General features: G+C 35.7%; 1 protein-coding gene across 1 annotated transcript; it reads left to right on the top strand.

Annotated features, from left to right (window-relative positions):
• The first annotated feature begins 388 nt into the window (after nucleotides 1–388).
• On the top strand, nucleotides 389–21,840 carry LOC139965233 (integrator complex subunit 8-like). The gene is made up of 21 exons (XM_071967398.1): nucleotides 389–552; nucleotides 1,942–2,104; nucleotides 2,885–3,028; nucleotides 4,122–4,193; nucleotides 4,571–4,616; nucleotides 5,188–5,457; nucleotides 5,729–5,878; nucleotides 6,652–6,882; nucleotides 8,038–8,102; nucleotides 8,638–8,792; nucleotides 9,816–9,949; nucleotides 10,488–10,598; nucleotides 11,689–11,890; nucleotides 12,760–12,872; nucleotides 14,214–14,395; nucleotides 16,145–16,300; nucleotides 16,698–16,816; nucleotides 17,335–17,563; nucleotides 17,944–18,008; nucleotides 18,921–18,964; nucleotides 21,212–21,840. The coding sequence occupies exons 1-21, from the start codon at nucleotides 432–434 to the stop codon at nucleotides 21,326–21,328; spliced, it is 2,889 nt and encodes a 962-aa protein (XP_071823499.1). The 5' UTR covers nucleotides 389–431; the 3' UTR covers nucleotides 21,329–21,840.
• Nucleotides 21,841–22,361: the final 521 nt, after the last annotated feature.

Here is a 22,361-nt window from a genome sequence, read left to right as displayed (position 1 = left end):
TATAATTCAATGAAAACTACCAAAGATCTAATGTGTGGAAAAGGAGAAAAACTGAAGTGCAATACTTATGAATCGTTTCCTCCAAATATGTGTTGAAAAGTATAGACAAAAGAATTAGTCAAGACAAGTTAACATACATAAAGTTACAAAAATAACAGAAAATCGAAGCAAAAAAAGAAAAGTTTGAGAGAAAAAAAGAAAAGAAAGAAAGAGAAGATTGGGCATTTATACATATTTAGACTTTAAATCAGGATATATAAGTAGCCTACCTCATCGTTTTTCCCCACCCCCTTCCCCCTTGCGCACGCCACTGATTCCATTACTTTTGACGAAAAACCTTGATCATGTTTATATAGAGACTGTATTTTCGGAAGGTTTAGAGTTTTTCATACACACTGTAGAAATGTCATGCACCCTCTTCCGACGGCGCCATGGAATCATCATCAGACAATATAAAGCCAAATAACAATTCCGGCGAGGGAAAATTGATTTGGTTCGAGTTTTTGTTGGACAATAACCTTCTCAAAAACCACTTGGCCGTAGAAAATCAAGGTAAGAAGTAGTTTCTTGCGCTAATTTACTCGTCAAATTCTGCATTGCCAGGCATACAGATAATAGTACTGACGTTGGGATAGGCCTAGTTCTGCGATGTTAGGGGGTATCGTTAGCAGTCGCTAATCAATGGCATTCAGGCTGTGGCTATAAGAGTGTATGATTTTTTGTAACCTTTTTACTTTCTATGCTATTTGGGGGAAATTTGCTCCCGCAGACTACTTGCATACCTACCTATTGTTTGCTTACAATCTCATAAATAAACTGTAGGCCTACAGTATACTTAAGTATAAGGCTATACTCATTAGGCTATAGTGTAAATCTGCAGTTCCAGGAGTATGAAATGAAAGGACTATGAAAAATATGAAAACAATAATATTTCAAGCCACTGTACAGTAATCACAGCGTTCACTGCTAGAACTGCTTATAAGAAAATTTGATAGGATTTAGCTGGATAGACATGTGGCTACTATTCCCAACACCTTGGTTATTTTACTAAAGGCAAGATAAATGTCTGAGGTGAAAATTGTATTGCCAAGTTGCTAGTGAACCTCAGAAATATCTTGGAATGGCAAAGAGATGTAGTCATTCTTTTTGTGATGTTTCATTTTAGTGACTCTTTTATTTGGAGTTGTTTATGTTTGATTAAGGAAATTAAGGTTGCCAATTTGTAGGCTAACTACTGTACTGTATGTCCTCTGTAAACACTTTTAATGACAATAGCTAGAAATTTGATTTTTAATTTATTTTCTACTAATGTATTTGCTGAAGTGCAGTAACTTCTTCACTGTGTGACAACTATTTTGCACTGCAAGTTACCACTTGTATTCAAAACAGTGATTTCATGCATTTTAAGTATGCGTGTTACTGTGTTTGCTACTTCAGACAGAGTGTGATTTTAACAAAGATGAATTAGGCTGAATGCTAAATTATTTTAGTATTTATATATCATAGTCATTCCAAAGATACCTTGACTGTAAGCCATTCTTGATTATATTAATTGTTGTGCATGCCCCTTTACAGCGCAATGAATAAGATGAAGTCAGCTCTTGAGTAGTTGTAAAGTTCCTTTTTGTGTGTGTGTGAAAATGAAATGTAATAGTGGTTGTTACATCTGAGGAATAGGCTTGTTTCAGAAATGAGAACAGTAGTCCACTTTCATTAACAGACTTGTGGTTAGTAAGTTGGAAGTTTTCTCTAGAAGAATTGGATAACAACTACTTTGCAACCACAACCAAACTGCCAACTGACAGTCTATATTCATTGGAAGTGAACTTTCCATCAGGATCAGTACAAAACCAGTTGGAACTATGTTTTTACCATGTACATCAATGTAATGATTATGACATAAAGTTCTATACATTTCTATACATCTGTCCTCACATTTAGACCCATCTGCCTTGGTACTGTTGGAACAGTTTGTTGACCAAGCAATCAGGTCTCTTGGAACAGAAGAAACTCCGGAGCAAAAATGGAAGACATTATCGTTAAATTTGATGGCTCTTAAAGTTGCAGCTTATCTGACATGGGACCTGACAACCTTCAAGCAAAAGTAAGTGATCATATTACAGATAGACTATCTGAAATTGTTATGACTTGCGTCACTATATTTTGATAAGTACACGTGCACAGTACTGTATGTTATTTTTTAAAGCTAATTTATAGTCAGTAAATACGTCTCTGAATAGCCTCTAAACCGCTCTACGATAAAACATATGAAAGGGTGATCACAGGAACTCTCCTTTCAACTTCTGGTTGTCAGAAAGCAGAGTGACAGATTTTCTTCCAGAAAATATGTATGTTCTATGGAAATTCTTCCCAGATAACACATTTAGGAAATAGAGAAAAGGCATGCTTCCCTCATAATTCTCTGATTGGGACTCAAATGAGTAAGTCCTCACAGCATTGATGTTCATTTTATATTGCCAGGTACTCATTAATCCAATCAACCATATACCATATATTCAAACAGTAGATGTTACAAAGTGATGAGAATGTACCCATCATTATCATTTTACTTGTCTCTGAATGACTTTGGTGACATCATTCATTTCATATTAAACACTACAGATACAGTATATCTATGAGTCAATTGACATTTCTTTAAAGAGCAGTTTTAGACTTACCATTCTACAGAACTGTTTTTCTAAAATCTCCCCACTGTGAGTACATATCCAGTAAAGAAGGCTTCCATGTTAAATCCCATTGCAGCTGTCGGCAATCTCTAGCAGTTTCCAGAGCTGTACATAAGGATATGTTTTTGTCTTGTACCAAGTATACACTAATTTGCATATGCATATTACATATATACATTACTTCTTTTGTTCATCAGCCTCCCCTTGTACATGGTGCATAAAGTACTGAAGGACTTTGTGGAGCATGTATCACCTTTAAACTTTAGCATCCAATCAGTGAGCAGTACCATCTGTGGCTTGCCTGATCCAATCCTGTTTGCTTTGACCACCTACAACAGGTGGTGAGTTTATGCTAAATATATTCATCTTGAAATGGAATTTAATTCTGTGGCAGCGATGGAACACATAACAGGAAAATTGATTCATACCAAACATTTAAAAACAAATGTTAATATTCTATAATGTCACAACTTTTGGATGGAAGGTACTTAATTATTTCAATATTAACCTCTTGCAATGATAATCATTAGAAGGAAGCATCACAACAGGTGGTCTGTGATGTCATCTTTCATGACAGAAGTTCTTCAAAATACTTATTTCGTGTATCTGTAAAATGAGACTTCAGTACATTTCTTTTCCATTCTGCCATTGCATGCATACATATCGTTTAGAGCTTCATGATCAGGCAAATATTTCATAAAATAATAATTAATTACCTCTCTCTGTGAATTATGAATGATTTTTTCCAGGATGAAGACTTTTTTCCAGCTCAGTTATCATGATAAAGATAACTGTATTCTGCTATTGCTGCCCCCCCCCCCAAAAAAAAAATGCTATCAGGCTCCCACTTTCCTCTTAGTGGTATAGAAATTCACTACAGTTAAAAACAATTTTCAATCCACTTCTACCATTGGAACAATTTCTGAAACATTTGCTTTTCATCTAAAGGCTTCCTGTGAAGTGAGACTGTTCAGGTTTTATCAAGCACTCTGTCACAACAGTTTTCATTTACATTTCATAACTGTTTCATTCCAAATCCCACTTCTTTCTCCCCTTCTCCCATATCTTTGCTTCAAGTTTTAATCCATTTGTATAAAAGGTTTTCTGTTTTTGTCTTGACAAATGGCATAATAAAAATTGAAAGAAAGCTTTACCAAGATGCAGAATAATAGAAATTTATGTTCTTATTTGATCAGTCACAGATTAATTTAATCAAATGTCTTCAGTGAAGACAGTCTAATTTTATATTAAAAAACAATGAGGAAAAAATTAGGAAGTTTGACTCTATTTTTGTAATTATATGATTATCTCAATTTACTTGATTGTTCATGACAACATATATTGACGTGCCAAGATTTCTTCTTTTTTTATTTCATATATTTTTTATCCTTGTCTGTTTTTCTTCAATTCTATAACATTTTTTTGTGTGACTAGGAGCATAGAAACATACATTGAGAGTGCTTTACCGACCAAGCAGCCCAAGCATCCTGTCCAACAATTACCGGGGTAAGGATTTCATACTTAACTCAACACTCAACAGCACAAAGATACAACCAAATTGTTTCAAAGCAAGAAATATTTGCTGACAGATTTCTTTGTATAACTATAAAGAAAAGAAAATATCTATCAACAGTTGTCAATTTTCCAAAGTGTAACAATTAATATTGCATCATCTGAAGCAAATAACATTTCACAAACCAGAAACATTCTGTAAATTTCACCCAAAGATGACTCCAGTCATCACCTGAAAATTAGCACAAAGTTTTACCATGTTAAAACCCCAAGTGAGCTTTTGGACCAGTGCTTTTTATCAAAGTCATATGTATAATTTAAATAAGACTTTTGGATTAACTCATTAATATTTTCCTTTTTTTATTTTATAGGAGCACTTTTAATGTTGCTGGCGTGAATGAAATGGTGTTGAAAACAGTAAGTAAATGGATTTATCTGTGAGAAAATTTATCTACAGTTTTGGAGCTTGCCAAAGTAGATCAATTTAGTTGTATTTTAACATCAAATCTGTAGTCCAAGCAAGTTTTCATGCATTCTGAAGGATCAAGGTCTGGTGGGTCATGACCCACTTCTTATAGAAGGTCCTGGGTCATGGACCTACATGTTTGCAAAAAGTTTGCAGAGATCTGGGGGGTCGTGAGTCCGTCTTCATGGAAGATCCTGGGTCATAGACCTAAGCATTTGCAGACATAACAATTGTTTGCAGAGATCTGGTGGGTCGTGAATCCGTCTTTATGGAAGCTCCTGGGTCATGAACCTAGATGTTTGCAGACATAAAGAAGTTTGCAGAGATCTGGTGGTTCGTACTTGAGTCGGTCCTCATGGAAGATCCTGGGACTTGGACCTAGCCGTTTACAGACATGAATATTTTGCAGAGGTCTGGTGGGTCGTGAGTCTGTCTTCATTGAAGATCCTGGTTTGCAGACTGTTGTTATAGAAGGCTTTGCTTATTTTTTTTACTCGTTTGATGTTTTAATTTTCTCAACAGGTTCAGAGGTACAGCACGTTGAAAGAATGCGTCAGTTTCCTGGAATTCGTCTTAAACCTAGACCGAGATATCTTCATCCCAGATTTTGACTATTTCCCTGATGGTCCAGCCTTCGATGAGCAAAAGATGACCGGTGTCTTAACCGCCAAACTCAAGAAGTCGGAACTTCTCTGTATGGTCTGCTTCGATCTTGGACTGTTCTATTTCCACGAAAAGAAACATCAGAAGGCGGGAGAGATGTTTCAGAAATCCCACGCTTTACTGATAGAGGTAATTTTATATACTAAAGCAAACAAATAATACTAATGCAATTGTTCATTGCTACATATTATCTCTTACGTTTCGAGTCTCTCAGATGTTTGGTTGGGCAACCTTCTTCACTTGAAGTCAGTATATTGCCCAAAGTTTGCAAACTTTTAACCAGAGTTACACCTTTTGTTGAGACAAAATACAAATTTGATTTATGTTTTGTAAAAGATGGACGTGTATAGTTGATGGAAAAAGAAACCAAAGTTCTTTTTTATCTTCATCTCTTTGAAAGGTAAACGGCTCCACGTATTGTCAAAACCTTGACAGAGAGGCCTTGCAAGGATATCTGAAATCATGCAGCTGTCTCTCCCCGGATGGAGCTCCCCCCTCATCGGATACACTTGCATCAAGACTAGTGAAACACCAGAAAATGAACTATCAGGTAAAAACCTTTGTTCAATGCCTGCTTCTGATTGAAGGTAAATATCAGTTCTGAAAGAGTTTAAAGGAATACAAAAGTCTGAAATATGCATCATCATGGTGCCTTTTGGAGTGCATTGTTCCTTTTCCAGTAATATCAAAGGCACATGGATGAGTATAGAATAAAGTTGCCTAGGATATTTTGAGACCACACCAAATATTGTGTTTCTATTGATGTTTTCATTTTTGTTGTCCAGTTCTCTGTTTTTGGAGGGTTTTTTCATTCAGGCTCTACTCATCTAGTTCTTTGAGTGATAGGCATTTCTATTGGAATCTGATTGTTTGCCCATTTTAGGAACTTTATGATACTAAACTTATTGTGATCGTTGAGAACATGGTCATAGCGGGTTTTATTGTTTCTGTGGAGTACCACCCCAATTTATTACCAACCAGGCCAAGCAAAATAAAAATAGCTTGGTGTGTTAAACACATGACTTGCATCCCTTAGGTGAAGTTGGTTTGAATTCCTTCCTAGTCAAAAGTTCATTTCTCATCCAAAATAAGAGAAATTAATACTGACAATAATAATAAAAAAATTTGCTAACAAGTTGAACTTGGTAATTTGCTAAGCTGTTCCATCTCTGTAGATTTTGACAAGGCAAAGATATTATTGGCTGAACAGTATTCAAACCAGGGACTACATAAATGTACTGTATTCATTTAAAAATCAGGTATAAAGTTTTTGAATTGTGTCATAGTTTTATACCTTAAACATGTCATCTATTGTTTCCTCAGGGAGTAATTGACGTGCTCATGGAGGACAATATCAAAAGAGAGATCCCATTCCAGCAAAGAGAATTCCTTCTCCAAGAGGCCTCCTCATCCGGACTCCTGAATCCAATAGAGTTGCTGCAGATTTGTCTCTGCAATGCCCTGAGGCAGGTTTCAGATAACCAACCTGTTAGTTTGTCAGTGTGGAACTGTTTACAGAGTATCCCTGTTAAGCACTATGAGGGATCAGGAAATGTAAGTAAAATATCTAGAGTATAGTTGATAAATACTGGAATCAGATTTCTCTCTGCAATGCTCCTGATGCAAATTAGAGGAAACGTACCTGTTAGTTTGTGAGTGTGGAATGTTTTTCAGAGAGTCCCTATAAGTCACGTTTCTTCAATCCATAAATGGTATGATAAGTTAATGCAAAAGTCTATAGTTGCAAAATATTATGAAGTTAAATGCTCTTTGCTTCTTCTTTTTCTTTTTTCTTCATTTTTCTTGTACCCCCTCCATCTCCACCTTGTCCCCCCCCCCCAATCACTCCTCTATTCATAGCTCTCTTCCAACCTTGTTTCCTCCACACCTTTCTGTCCTAGTCCTTTTCCAGTTTATTCCTTATCCCCTTCCCTTAATCCTCTCTTTGTCCCTCCACTGTTTATATCCTACCTCTCCTCTGTTGGTTTCTGTCTTTCTTCTCTCCATCCCTTGTCTACTAATCTCCTTACATCTGTCTCTTTGTGTTCACAATGCTCATTAACCTGTCTGTATTCTGTGCGTGTTTTTGTCCCTTCTGTTACTGTTACTTGTCATTTAGCCGCTGAAGAAGATCCTGCTAAGATCGAAACGTCAGGCCAACTTACTTTTATACATTCTCTATTCTTTGTAAGGGATTGTGCTTTTAATATAAAGAAGCATTTAAAAGACTGGAAAGAATTGAAATAATTTGAATCTCTTAGTATCAACTAAGCAACAAGTCTCTTATGGGAGGCATTAAAGCCTCAGTTCATCTGTGTCCTTGACAGGTTTTTCTTTATCTATGATTTCCCAAGTCAATCAAACTTTCTCAAAGTATATACAACGTACACTATACAACTGATTCCTTGGCCGCTGTAAGCTGGTTTGCTTATTATTTTAGAAAAAAAAATCAGATGTGAAGGATGTGTCACACAAACTGTACGAGATTTTTATCCAAATAGTGTTAGAAATAATACAACTTTTTTTTATCTGGCATGCTTTGATTCTGTCTGTCCTGTTGATAATCATTTTGTTGTGTTTTTTTTTGTACCACAACCTGGCAAGAACAACGACGGGACCCACTTAAAGGTTTTTGATACACTGTATTGTTGAGATCAAACAGAACCACAAATTTACACGTTTCTGTTCATATTTTCCTTTGATTGACAGTTTCTTCAAAAACTAGTATTCCAGCTGCCTGTGAGTGACAAGCCTAAAATCTCCTCATTTCTATGGTAAGTCTAGATTCTGTTTTCCCTTCCTCCGGAGAAAAATGTAAATGTTGGTCATAAAGAGGCCTTCTACATCTCCCTTTGGCTAGGAATCAAAGTAATGGATTACAATTGATCAAACTATCTGAAATCAGCTTTTGATATATCATCACTCATACCCTATTCAATATTTAATAGTATTGATAACATGTGGAAATAAGAATGGCGATGTTACAGTACTTTTCACCTGTTTCGTTATCATTCAAGATGATACTTGACTATTTGTGCTAATGGTTAATTGTAATGAGATGTTAGTGTTCAAAAGTTGACCACAATTCATTCAAAGTTCTGCCTTAAATACCATGATGCTTTATTTTTGGATCTCTACATCTGAGCTTGCCTCATATTGACACCAAATGTTACCATGGCAACCAAATTAACTATTAGATACTATACGCCTTATTAAGGTAGTTTTGAGAAGATGCTTTCTTCCCAGTTTTACTAACAGCCTAGGTGTGTTCGATTATTTTCCTATTATTCTATCATTTTATCTTTTCAGGAGTTTAAAAGCAGACAGGAATTATCGGCAGATGATTACTCCCCCTGTTTTGAAATTCCTGCTGCAGAAAGATGCAGATTCTTCGACCCTCTCGGAGGACATGGACGACAGCCTACCATTGATACAGCACCAACCTGCTACAGTGGGCAGTCATGGTGAGTGGAATCCATACAATATACAGAAACACAACCTAGAATGAAAGGTTCATATATATTGGTAACAAATTTTGTTGAGGACATAATTATGGAGCAGTTTGATCCTTGTTTGCTCCATTTAAATTGTTTTAAATTAGTATGTGTAAAAGTAAGTTGGCCTGACGTTTCGATCCTAGCAGGATCTTCTTCAGAGGCTAAATGACAAGTAACAGTAACAGAAGAGACAAAAACACGCACAGAATACAGACAGGTTAATGAGCACGGTGAACACAATGAGATAGATGAAAGGGGATTATAAGTAGACAAGGGATCGAGAGAAGAAAGCAACAGGGGAAGAGGAGAGGTAGGAGATAAACAGTGGCGGGACAAAGAGAGGATTAAGGAACAGGAAGGTAAATTAGCACAGAGAGTTGTTAGAAGAGGTATTACACTGTCATTAACCTGTACAAAGTGAACTACATAAAACGTCCATAATCTGGAATGCCTCCGTCTTCTCTGTCCATGGCAAAATTGTCTTATAACTTTGGTCGAAAGTTTTGTGAGAAAATGTCGAACTATGCATTGTATCACCAATGAATAACACAAATATTTGGCTTATTGCTCTTCACTACATCACATCACTACATCATTATGTTTCCATGGTGAGCTCTACCTTTGAAACATTTGCCTATAGAACCAGATTTACTAAACCCATCATTGTGTTTACAAATTCAGACTACTTGCAAACCAGCAGGGGCAGGTTTGTTTAAGGAATTAACTTTGCATCAAAGTTTATCGTACAATGGATTACTATTGACAAATTCATCTTTTACTGAGCCTACAGAGGACCCAACAGCATTGCTTCATTTACAATAATGGTATTTGTCTATCGTCTCATTAATTTTAACGACATATACCTTGATCATCGTAATTTATGTAAATGTTATAACCTGCACTCAAATTTGCCTTAGTTTGTTGGAGCATTTCCTGCTAATACAGATGTTGTGTGTGAAGTCTTGTTATTTTTTTTATATTTTTTTTTAGACAACGTTGGAGTCTATCTTGGTCAGCTGACACTTGGTCTCATCTTATCACATGACCCTGCGGAACTGGATGATCTTTTGACAAGATTACACAAAGTCACTCCATCCGGTAGATACGCTAGTGCTTATAGCAAGGTAGGAATATAATGATCAAACATATGATAAAGTGTGTTAACAATCATCAGTCTAAGAATCTGCATGATTTCCAAAAGTGGCACATTCCCTGTATCACTATTCAATTATCAGCAAATATTATCATGCTGATCCCATAGACCTGTACAGTATCTCATGTGTGCTGTTACTCAGGAAAGTAGTGGTGAGATATTGAATTTCTTCAATGTATTTTTGCACAAGTGGGGTTAAATTGTGAAATACTAGATCTACATTTAATATATTTTCCTTTGTGTGACAGTGGCACATTGACAAAAGATTCGGAGTGATTGGCGTACCTAACATAAGCCCTGTGTTAATGCTTATTATCAGCAAATATTATAATATGCTACTCCCATAGACCTGTACAGTATCTTATGTGTGCTGTCACTCAGGAAAATAGTGGTGAGAACTTGACTTCGGCCAATTGTTTTCTTTAAGCACTTTTCTTTCTTTTTTGGACAAGCGGATTAAATTGATAAAATGTAGATCTACATTGAATATATTTTCCTGTTTGTGACAGTGGCACATCGACAAAAGTTATGCTTTCATCATCGATGGATTGGGAAACAAGAAACGCCAGGACATGATCACCTTACTCTTAGTCAAAGCACAGCACTGTCTGGAGCTCAAGGTAAAATATTGACGACTTTATTTGAGTGAATTTTAAATCTATCGGTACGAAAGAGACAACTGATATTTAAATCCACCTACACTACCAGTGTGTGTTGGAGTACTCCAAAAGTACTTGGTAGTCCAGTAGTAATCAAGTCCTCTTGTGCAGGTACTAGTTTCTCTCCTACGATGAAAAATACTCCAGTGCTAAAGCACTTATACTCGTCATTCAGGACTCGCTGCTTGGAACCTTAAAAAGTAGTACTCGGATGTTGGTGCTGGGTTGATAGGAACCTCATAGTACTCAGAAGTACTCGATACTTCGATGAAATTACTTGAATTCAACACTGCTGACAATATGTGTAGCCGTTTGTTCTGGTTGATCCTCCTTGTTCTGTTAAGAACAGAATGAAAGAAACAAAGAAACTTATCATTCTGATTATAATCCTAAATTTTGTATCACAAAGCGTTTTTCTCGATATGACAAAAAAAAAGATGTTATCTTAAAACTGTAACATTAAACCACGGCAACACTAACACTAAATGTTTTTGTTTCTCCAGTTTGTTTTATTTAATACTAATAAGGGAATATAATTTTGTCTTGTGTAGAGACTAGCTTACTTGACACTAATCACAGCAGGTATAATATCAAATTCAATTTTGTGCTTCTTTTCTTCATTTTCGATTCAAAATAATAAGGCGAGTTTGAAATCTTAATAGGTTTAATGAAATGTTTTAATTTCTGCTATATGCATGCTGTTGGCCGTGCAACAGTTTGACAAAAAGTGGGGTAGCAGTCTCCGCAGCAACACTCATATTCTCTGGGTACTGTTGACAAGAATTTAAGGGTCTCTGCTTAGACATTCTTCTCAATACTTGACATTTTGCCAAGTGGATACTGTTGGAGATTGATAATCTTGTGGAAAAAAGTGTTAAAGTTTAAAATTAAAAATACTCTTTGATAACTATTTTCTTGGGGTCCACTGTCCACTCTCACCTGTGCAAAACAGTTCCTGCAAACAGCTCACAACCCCAGAGGAAGGAGCGTGCATCATAAAAACTGGTACGCTCTCTTTATAAGCCTAAACTATTTTCTACTCTGTTCTCAGAATTTTACATCTGCAAAGCGGTTACTGCAGGCAGCTCATAACCTTATGAAGGAGTGTTCGAGTAAGTTACAGAGAGCGCTGGTGAATGAGATGCTCTACGTCGATCTACTCCACGCACAGGATTCTGGGTACAAGTACCTGGGCGGAAAAATGGAGGAGACCGTCAAGAGAATCCAGGCCTGCTCTGCCTGTGTTCAAAATGGTAAAAATCAAATATTTTACTGATATTACAATGTTTAATATAATATATGTTGTATAATAACACGGAAACACTACAGTAGTAACAGCATCTAGTCTTGAAGTTAACTGCTACCTATAAACGTGTCTTTAGAGCAGGATCTTGCAATTTGTTTTCCAAACTTCCCCAAACCATCCAAGTGTAATACTCAAAATATAACCGTATTAGGACAAACTATTAAGACAGTCTCCATGATGTTTCCATCAAATGAAGGTATTCAGGAGTAAAGACTCATCCTCTTCAACTGGTTAAAAAAACTTGTTGACTGCTATTGACACAAACAACAGCAAAAAGATATATATAAATATATCTATATCTCTATATATATATAAGAGAAATGAATTTGATGCTTTATGAGGTATTATTTAAGCAACTGGTGGTGTTATAAAATCTATTTTCTTCTCACCAAACATACCCTAACAAGCAATATTGTTAAGTATAGGCCTCTCTAAAGAATTTGTTCAGATCCACAGGAAGTTTCTGGAGATTTGTTTGAGAAAAAAATTCTAGCAAGGCATTCTTTGTCTAAAACCTGTCAGTTTCTCTGGCTTTGTATATGATATGAGTCTTCTCGTAAAGAAAGATATATTTAAAAATTCAATAAATAGAAAAAATACATTAAAAAGTTATCACATGCCCCCGAATTTTTTAACATTACGAACATGGTTGTCATGTCTACCATTAATATGAAAAATCTCTGGATTGTTTATTCACTTAAACCGAAGAATAAAAACTTGCATTGGAAGAATCCCAGGTCAGGACTGAAATTCGGTTGGTAAGATCGATCGTAAAACTACTGTTACAGTCTTGTTACTTCTACTCTCTTTTTAAAGATCGTGAGATACGTCCAAGAGAAGCCATCTTAAGACTTTGTTCTCTTTACATCATGAATATGCAACAGTGGCAGTTACTAAGGACAATGGGTGACCATGATCCTATTTTCAAAGTAAGCGTAGATTTAAATTCAAATCATTTTGAATTTTTTTTCCTGTTAATAAAACCTTACAAGTTGAAGAATTGTTGAGACAAATGTAATTTATGACATTCTTTCTGATTGCCGAAATGTCTTAGTCCTGGTCACCCTCTTTTTGTTTGTAATTTTAAGCGATGTTATTCATTAGATTGAATCAAAGTCTGACTTATGACCCTTGCAGTCACAGTAGCTTAAAGTCCAACGGCAGTTCTTTTTCGGACTAAATATGATCTCTTGCAGTCGTTACTTTAAGTTAACACAGCTTTATTATTTACAACTGTATGAATTTTAGTCCCATCATACATTTAAACCTGGATTATCTGGACAAATCAAGACCTGAGACAATCTGTATACTAAAGGGAAAAAAGTCAGTTGCTAATAAATGTTTTGTGTTGTGGTAATTTTATAGTGAACTGTAAATGATAAAGAATTAAAAAAATCATTGAAGATACCATAAAGTGCATCAACATGTTCTTCGTCTGTGTGCTCGCAATATTTTGTGATGCGAAAATGAAAATTAGTGAAGACAAAAAACTTTGCCACGTGCACGACAAATACTATAAATAGGATATGGTCGATTATGGAATCAAGAACCAATTCGGGATCTGGAAAGTAGAGATCCACATAATCTGTTTTCATTGTGTACATTGTGTACATTGTGTACTGATATTACCTTTATATGTTAAGATCCAGATTACCAAAATTCAACTATGCTTTGACTTTCCCTAACAAGCAATCGCTTTGCTCTGCTTTGTGATAAACACAATACCTTAAAGGCATTGAAGACTCGCCCCAAACCGTGTGCCGCGCTCTGAAAAAGTTAACTTTCCGTGGCTTGCAAGAAACGTTTTGTTCGTGTCGCTTCAAAATGCAGACAGTAATGAAACGTGATACCATGTTATCTTTTATCTAGACCTGAGATGTCCATCGCTGCTATGTACACTGTGTTGTGGGTATTGATCGTAGCTGTATGTATTGACTGAACACTAGTGTCTAATTACTGGCGATAGCAAGTTGTGTGTGTATTTTCTGGGGTCGATGGTGGTGTCTAACACTTCTGTTACACCTCATTCGAAACTAGGTCGGATTACCGTCATGAGATGTTTCTTTGTGCGCGAGTCTTCACACCCTTTAAAGAATTAACTAGCATTGCTGTTATAGTGGCGTTTTTTTTTCCCCCTCAAATTAATAAAATTCTTATATGCAAATGAAATGAAATGAGGTGGAAACATAAAAAGCTATCAGTTCTAACTTATTTTATCTTATTTCAGTTACCATTTCGTATGTTTTTTATGTTATTTGACAATGAAACAGATCTGCAGTTCACTTGTTGAAGTTGTTCAGAATTTACCAAACGTAGCACACTGCAGACAAGGGGCGTCAGAACTGTGGGATCACTTAACGAAGATATTAAGCTTTTCAAACACGACAAAGAGAGACTTCTTAGGTGTTCCAGTCAAGCGAAACACTCACAATGAAGTGTCTTCTGTAAAACGGTACGTAAAATACTCTCTCTTTTCTTGGGGCGTTGAGGGGGATAAAATAACGGTAGGTTCCCATCTGAATTATAAAAAGATAAAATTCTTTATCGAAGTGAGACAATTTTAATTTTGTGTTCCAGTCGAATTGAGGCCATCATACTATAAAGAAATATTTTTTTCAAACCCTGTCACGTCAAAGTATCAATGCAGAATATATTTATTCAGTACCTGTGTCTTGGATGTTTCAGGCACAAGGAAACACTATCAGTGAAATGTCTACTATGATGCAATAATGTGAAATTTTTGATGAACAAGAAGGATATTTAAAAGGATGTCCATGTTTACTAAATTTAGTATCTTTTACTGAGTAATAAGGTACCAAAAAAATAAAATGGGAAAAAGATGCAACAGCAGTGATATCCAGTCATACACTGGTATTCACATGTCAGATGGAGGGCTATAAAGCTGAGCGTTGCTTATTACTGATTTAGTTCAACTTGGAAGTTCTCAATGAATTTTAAGAAAGACAAATTTTCAAGAGTCAAGAAGATCAGAGAGTAATATTAAGTTCAATTATCATTTGATAACTTGATAAATAGCAAAATAATTTTTTTTAATCCACTGAGAATTCCTGTGGTTAAGAGGTCCTATAACTCCAGTTCTTGATGACATTGACAACTTATAATGAAAGTGCTCTCAGTTAGTCAGTTTTATATACAAAATGTGCAGTGATTTGAGAGCCTGTTGGTTATTTAACACTTATCTGTTGCAAATGGTTTGACAAAGTGTAATGATTAATCATCCTGTTAAAATGTGAAAGGCTGCTATCTACTAAGTATACCTACACTGTGTACATAGTACCAATATCAAGTACCTGTATCAAGTATAAACACCAAAGCTTTTTTAGTTGTCATTGTCAGAAAGCTGTGTGTTAAATACTGTTCTGTGGTCAGTTTTACTCAATTGTTAACAATTTATCCACAGAGATTTACAGTATTTTGAACCCTGATATTGTATTTGTTTTTTTCAAGAGTTTTTAAGTTGTACCTTTGGCTGTGGGTTGCATACATCAGACTTTTGAAGCAGTAATAACCAGCTTTCAAGAATAATGATAAATGGTATTAACAAATTATGACAGTATCACAGACAATATGCAATGTGGTTCTTTTTATGCCAGTTACAGAAATTTTATAAAATACGGGAAAATTTTTAGAAGTACAGTCAAGATATTTTCATAATGTTACTAATCTGTTAATTTAAAGGACAGGGCTGCAAATTTTAAGGAAAGACAAATTTATTTTGTAAGCTTAGTTTGACCAACGAAGTTTCTCGACTAGAACAAGAATCAACCACCCTTAATGACCTAAAACAAAGTGTGATTTTGATTGATATGCAATGTGGCAGACGTTTTTCGTTATCAATGAGCAAAATTCTGATCAAAACATTAAAATTTCAAAAATGTTATCTAGTTTCTAAAAATAATGCGATCAACCTCATAAATTCCGAAACTCTAAATTATTCCATGTGCAAGGGTAGGGTTAATAGGTTAGTATAATTATCAGAGTTTATAAGGGGTAATATTTTGAGCATACCCAGGAAAGGAATTGTTCTAATATTAATACAGGACCATTTCAATTACAACCAGAGTTTGTATCATGTGGCAAAAACCACAAGATTTATACTTCCTAAAACTTGATTGCTTCAAAAATTTCTGTCTTCTTCCACGACCTCAGTTTTTTTTCTTTGCCTTCTTTTCTTCTTCAGGATGGAAGTACTTAATTTCATCCTCCAACTTAAGAGTAGGATCGTACTTTCAATCCTTCTATCCTGTTTGACCAGATTCCATAATATTGTCAAGGAAGATCCAGCCAACTGCCTCTCCTTGGAACATACCGGCATTTGGCCGAGACTTGTGTCAAGGTAAAACAAGCATATGATCGTCAAATAGATTAGGATTAACTTATTTTGGATTGGTCTGTTTTTATTTCTTGATTAGAGGTTCTTTATTCATCAGACGACACAATATAATACAATTGGCCAGCACTTGTAGTATTTGGTTGTAACTGTTGTGTCTAACTATAAAAAGATGTCATGTTGAAGTTAAAATCAGTTGGCCAACTCAGATTATCAAGTTATGAAATATTTATAATATTTATATCAAGTTTTCTTTATTTTTGCTTTGAAGGAGCTAGGTTTCCCCTTAACCATGATCATGCTTGTAATATTCATTTGATATTTTATGAAATACTGTCATTTCTGTCAGTCGTGCCCTTATTTATTTATTTATTTATTTTTTCGGTCATTTTTTTTATTTCAGCACCCAGGATCTATCTGCATCAACCATTTCCTCAGTTCTCTCCAAAACGTTGAATCATTCCTTACAAGTCCATCCCGACCAGACATTCTGGTTAAAGACAAAAGCAGATATGGAACTATGTGAGTCTTTGCCGTATCATCTCTTCTGCTGATGTTCATTAGTTTAATATTATTTTCATCTTATTTATTGAGTCATTTAAGTAAAAAACAAGCTGTCTGATTTATGAGGCTGTAGCTTTGTTCATTCAAAAACAAACTCTGTATTCATTCGGGTGTAGAGCAACATTTTTAAATTAATTTTTATTGAAATAATAATAAAAAATAATAAAATAGTACTTATATAGTGCGTTCATCAGCAATGCTGCTCGAAGTGCTTTACAGGAATTGAAACAATTTATATACAGGAAACATTTAAAATACAGGAAACATTCAAAAGCAAGTAGTAGAAAAATATAGCCTAAAAGGTATACACCATAAAACCTATAATAGGATAGAAAAGTACATTAAAGCTATGGTGATACAAAAATACTGTACAGTTCAAACATCAAAGGCAATTCTAAATCAATATGTTTTCAGCGATGTTTTAAAACTAATGACCACCAAAATAATGACTTTTCTTTCAATATTTTTAAATGCAGCTAACAGCCAACCAGTGGCAGCTCTTCGTTACTACCTCCTGTCGATAGCAGCTTCGACGCGGTACTTCCAGAGGCCGGTAACCAAGGAGACAGTAAGCGCAGAAATCCTGTTGAAGATGATCAAATGCTGCTCGGCTCTGAAGTGCTTCACTCAAGTCGCGGTCCTCTGCCAGTTTCTGGAGTCCGTTGACCATTCAACCGCTTTCAAAGCTCTTCAGGAAAAGATGTGGTTGGTCTTCATTTTGGTTTTACATTGTATTTCTCTTCTTTTGTTTGTCATGAAGTCCTTGACTCTGGACTTGATATACCAGGGATGTGCCCAGGATTTCCTGAGTGCCGGGTATACTGATTGCAGTCCTGGGGGAGGGGTCTAAGGGTTAGGAGTGTCCCCCTACCCTTTGAGAAATATTTTGATTTTTGAAGGTGCTCAGATGCCAAATGTTGGCACTTGTGTAGCTTTTTAAGCACATACACAAGTACTAGTTTTGCTAACAATTTACATTTTAAATTTTGTTTTCAATTTATGTTGAATATTCACGATTCACGTTTTTTAAGACAGTGCTGGGCGGTAATTTTTAGTGCTTTCATATTCTACGTTTCATTTTCCAGCTATGATGGCGGTGACGCTCTCTACCAGTTTTTCTGGGACCTCACGATCTTGGAGTATCTTGTCTGTATCCTTTGAAAAATTTGAAATTTGGTCTATAATGGGTCAAATCAAATTTGATTGATGACAGATCAAAATTATTATACATTAAGGTAGTTTCCAGTGGTAGACAATGTAACGCTTAAAATTAGAGAGCAAAATGAAAATAAAATAAAACTGTTAGCAAACTGCTTATGCACTAGAGAGCCTGTGTAGGAGAATGTGTAAAAGTAAGTTGGCCTGACGTTTCGATCCAAGCAGGATCTTCTTCAAAGGCTAAAAAAAAAAAAAAAAAAAAAAAAAAAAAAATTAGAAAATTAGAGAAAAAAAATATTCCACAAATTCAGTTCAAAGCCCAACCTCTAAAATCCTGTGATCTATTAACCATGACATACCCTTTGATTGAATGTAACCAAAGTTGATTGGCTGAACTTTCCTTTTTTCTAGGAAGTGGGTCACAGTGGGTGGTCTGTGAAGGCATCATGGTATAGAGATGTATTTCAGAAACTTCACTATGAAAACAAGCACTATAAATTCTTAACCTGTCTGTATTCTGTGCGTGTTTTTGTCCCTTCTGTTACTGTTACTTGTCATTTAGCCTTTGAAGAAGATCCTGCTAGGATCAAAACGTCAGGCCAACTTACTTTTACACATTCTCCTACACAGGCTCTTTAGTGGATAAGCAGTTTGCTAACAGTTTTATTTTATTTTGACTATAAATTCTTGGCAGATTAACTCATAGATCTGAAATATTTTCTGCTATTCAAAGCTAACGTGGAAACCAGTGAAGCCCACTCGATTATTTCGTTTATAAAGCTTTTAATGCTACATATCTGTACATAAATTCATATTGAGCCTCACCTAGATTGCAACGTTCATTGCAAGTCGTCAGGTCTATAGATCCATTTAATATTTTCCTGAATTCAGTTCCTTTTGTCAGATATGCACAACAAACGGAATGAAGAAGAAAAGAAACAAGTTGCCGTGAGTTCTAAAAGAGATTTTGGGGAATGTTGTTTTTCAGATAGATATCAAAATGGAAGATGAATTGAAACTGAAAGTTGGATTTTATTCTAACAGCGTGAATAGTATCACACTTTAAGAAAATCAAAAGAATGGGCGTGGGGAGAAAGTGAAGAAGGAAAGGTTAATTTTTAGCTGTCTGTTCAAGCAAACACTCCAGGAGGGAGAACAAAAGTTGATATCTATTTTTGGTTCCATGCTGGAAGCAAAGGAATGTATGCAGTCAGGTTGGCATGGGTGTGTGTGCATCTGTGACTCTTGCTTGGGTACGCGATAACTCAACAACGGCGTAATGGATATTTGTAATTTGCCAAAGTAGTTAAGAAGTTTAACCCCTGATCGACCTCTCGAGAGGTCCTGGGGGGATAAAAGATTTGTTATCAAAGAAAAGACAAAGTTTTTTTTTAATTATTTTTTTATTATTTTATTTTTTTTATATATTTTTTTTAAATATATATTTGTCATACTTGTGCAGATGTATTATAGTGAGAAGGTGGAGCTGACCTTATGAATATTAATGAGGTTATTGGGTCAATCATAAAAATCTTTACATTGCGATAACTCCGCAACCTGAAGTCGGATTGTAGCCAAGCTTGGTACACAGTTGTTGGTTAATAGCTGGTACATGTAGGAGTAATTTTTTTGGGACCATCAGGGCCCAAAAAAATTCCAGGCCCATTTTTGTGCTGTGTGGGCTAAAATTTTATTTCCTCTTCAAATGCATGTTGGGACACGTTCTTTATGATATTGGGCTCTTGCTGATTTAGATGTTTGAATAAGAATACAATTCTGACAATTTAAATCTTGCAATGCTAATATAATAATAGTAACTTTTTATGTCGAGTTCCTACTCCAGCGTTGACAGTCAAAGGTTTATATTTGGGGAGGAATTTATTTATCCTTGAAATTTTTCAAGTATTGGATAAATTAGGACCTCTCTTTTCATGACATATACTGAAAGAAAATGCTTTATATTTAGCTATTCAGTCCCTGCCGCAATCATTCTATGCATTTTAGTAATCATACACTGTTCATTGCAGGCTAAAACCTTGTTACAACTTTTTCAACCCAAAAAATTCCAAGGTTAGCGGGACTTGAAAAAAAGAAACAAAAAATCCTCATTTGAAGCAATATTTTCACTGACCTTCTTGATATTCTACCAGCCCTCCACCTTATCTTACTCTCAACAATCATAAATAATTCCTGTGAGATAAGAACTCTCTGCCAAAAATATTTCCCATAGTTGTTTTTTTAATGGAAGCTTTTATGATTCATAAACAATCAGAAGATTTTATTGCATGAAGAGATGAACATGTCATTGTCGAAGAGCCTTTATAATTTATCATTGTTTGCAAAAAGTCTCTCTCACTAAGTTCCCTGAGTTATGCCTCCACTGCTACTACTGTGTGCTATTGTTTACCTGCTGCATGTTGCTAGAACAAACAAATACTGCCCTTTGAACCCTGAACAGTTAAAATCAGATTTCATATTTGCTTGTTTCTTAGGCGTCAGTTCAAATCGAGAAATGAAGGTGTTTTGCATGGTTAAATTTATGTGTTGAATTTACTACAATGTTTTGCATTCCATACTGCAAAGACCAGACATCTTCAACATGTTATCTGTTACTCTAGTATAGCAAAACTTTTTGTAGGAACAAGTGACGTATGCAAAAAGGTTTGAAAATTAAAGAAAGAAATAACATCAGTTGAGAGATGCAATTTAAAAAAAAAAAAATATTTAACTGGGTGTATAGTGACTCACTAATAATAACATCTCAGATTGAGGGATGTTCAATTATGTTTGAACATCAACTAGGTTGGTCAAAGTGACACCAAAGTAACTCTAAGTTAATGAGAATTAACATTAATATTAAGGCCTGCAATGAGCAGCCAATGGCATCGTCTCTGATGCCTTAAAGGAACATTCCAGAGTTTCAGCATATCACAAAAGTCTTGTCAACTTCAATAGCTATGGAAACGGTGCTAACCTTCTTTTTTTCTCTTGGACTAAAACTTATCAAGACTAAAATTCTGCCAAAGTCAGCCTTTTTATGTCAATTAAAATACATATCAGATTCAAAAGTTTGTTTTACTGTGTGTAAAACAACCTCTAAGTTTTTAATATCTGGTTTTCAGAGCTTCTCTGCCCTATAGAATGGATCCATGGATCGATCATTCAAATTTTTTTCTCTCTCTTCCTCCTCTTCAGTTGAGAGCCTTAAATCATCCAGAGTTGAATAGCTGTAACCCATCTCAGATACTCCAGGCAGCTGCACAGAGGAGAAAGTCCAAGTTCCTCTTGGCTCTTGCTAGACAGTACCTCTGAAGGACGATTTTATGGAGGATGAAGCCCTGAAACGGGTGATTTCGAGAGAATTAGCTGTAATACCTGGCTTGGTGCATAGAATGTACTTTGCTATAGTAATCATTGGTGGTCGGATGTACCATGAAAGAAAGAACTTCACAGAGAGCTGGATGATGTATGTTGACAGACAAGCTGGTGATCTATAGGATGTCCGGTTAAAATCCGCGGTCGATGTGGGATGTCCAACAAGTCCAATGCTTGTCATGTAATCAGGGATAGCCAATGATCTATTCTGATCAGTGGCGTAGCTAAAGGTTTTGGCACCCGGGTGCAGGAGATTAAAAAAAAATTGCCCCGCCCCCTCCACTACTGAAAGAAAAAATAAGTTGCGAAAATTTGTGGTTATATTTTTCGGGCAAGTCGTTACAGCGCCACCCCCCCTAAATCAAATTGTTCTCCTAAGCCTATGATATTTCCACCTTTCAAAATATACTGCCTTGGAACTGTATACTGAAATTTCCGTGACATGTAGACATTACAGAATACGGAACAGAATAAAAAAATTAAAAAAAACAGTCGAAATGGACTGAAAAGAAATCACGATCTATAAATTTGCTAATAAAAACAACTACATTCAGTTCAGATTCTTATTAGTAACTGGAAAATATTCATGCCTGACGACATACATCAATTTCGTCATGTTTTTCTAAAAAGTGCTTATTTCTTTTTACTCTCATTCTCATTCTCCCATTTCCACCCCCTCTAAACCCGGTGCCCGTGGCACCTGCCCTCCCTTGACCCCCCCCCCCCCTAGCTATGCCACTGATTCTGATGCCTTTTAAATTGACAATGATGTTGTCTTGTGTCATAGGCTGTGATGTCACTCAAGTCTATAAACTGTTTTGACAGTCCATCTAGATGTCTGTCTTATAAACTCATTTGCCCAGCAAGCTGTTTGACAATCTTGACTTTCTGCTGCTATCTGACAAACCTTACTCACCTGATGTCAACATAAAGGTCAGCTTTGATGCCCGCAAACTCTCATGTGTCATCA

The sequence above is a fragment of the Apostichopus japonicus genome, chromosome 3 (genome assembly GCF_037975245.1).
Source record: "Apostichopus japonicus isolate 1M-3 chromosome 3, ASM3797524v1, whole genome shotgun sequence".
Taxonomy (NCBI): domain Eukaryota; kingdom Metazoa; phylum Echinodermata; class Holothuroidea; order Aspidochirotida; family Stichopodidae; genus Apostichopus; species Apostichopus japonicus.
Note: the sequence above shows the minus strand (reverse complement) of the source record. Positions and strands in the feature narration are given on the sequence as shown.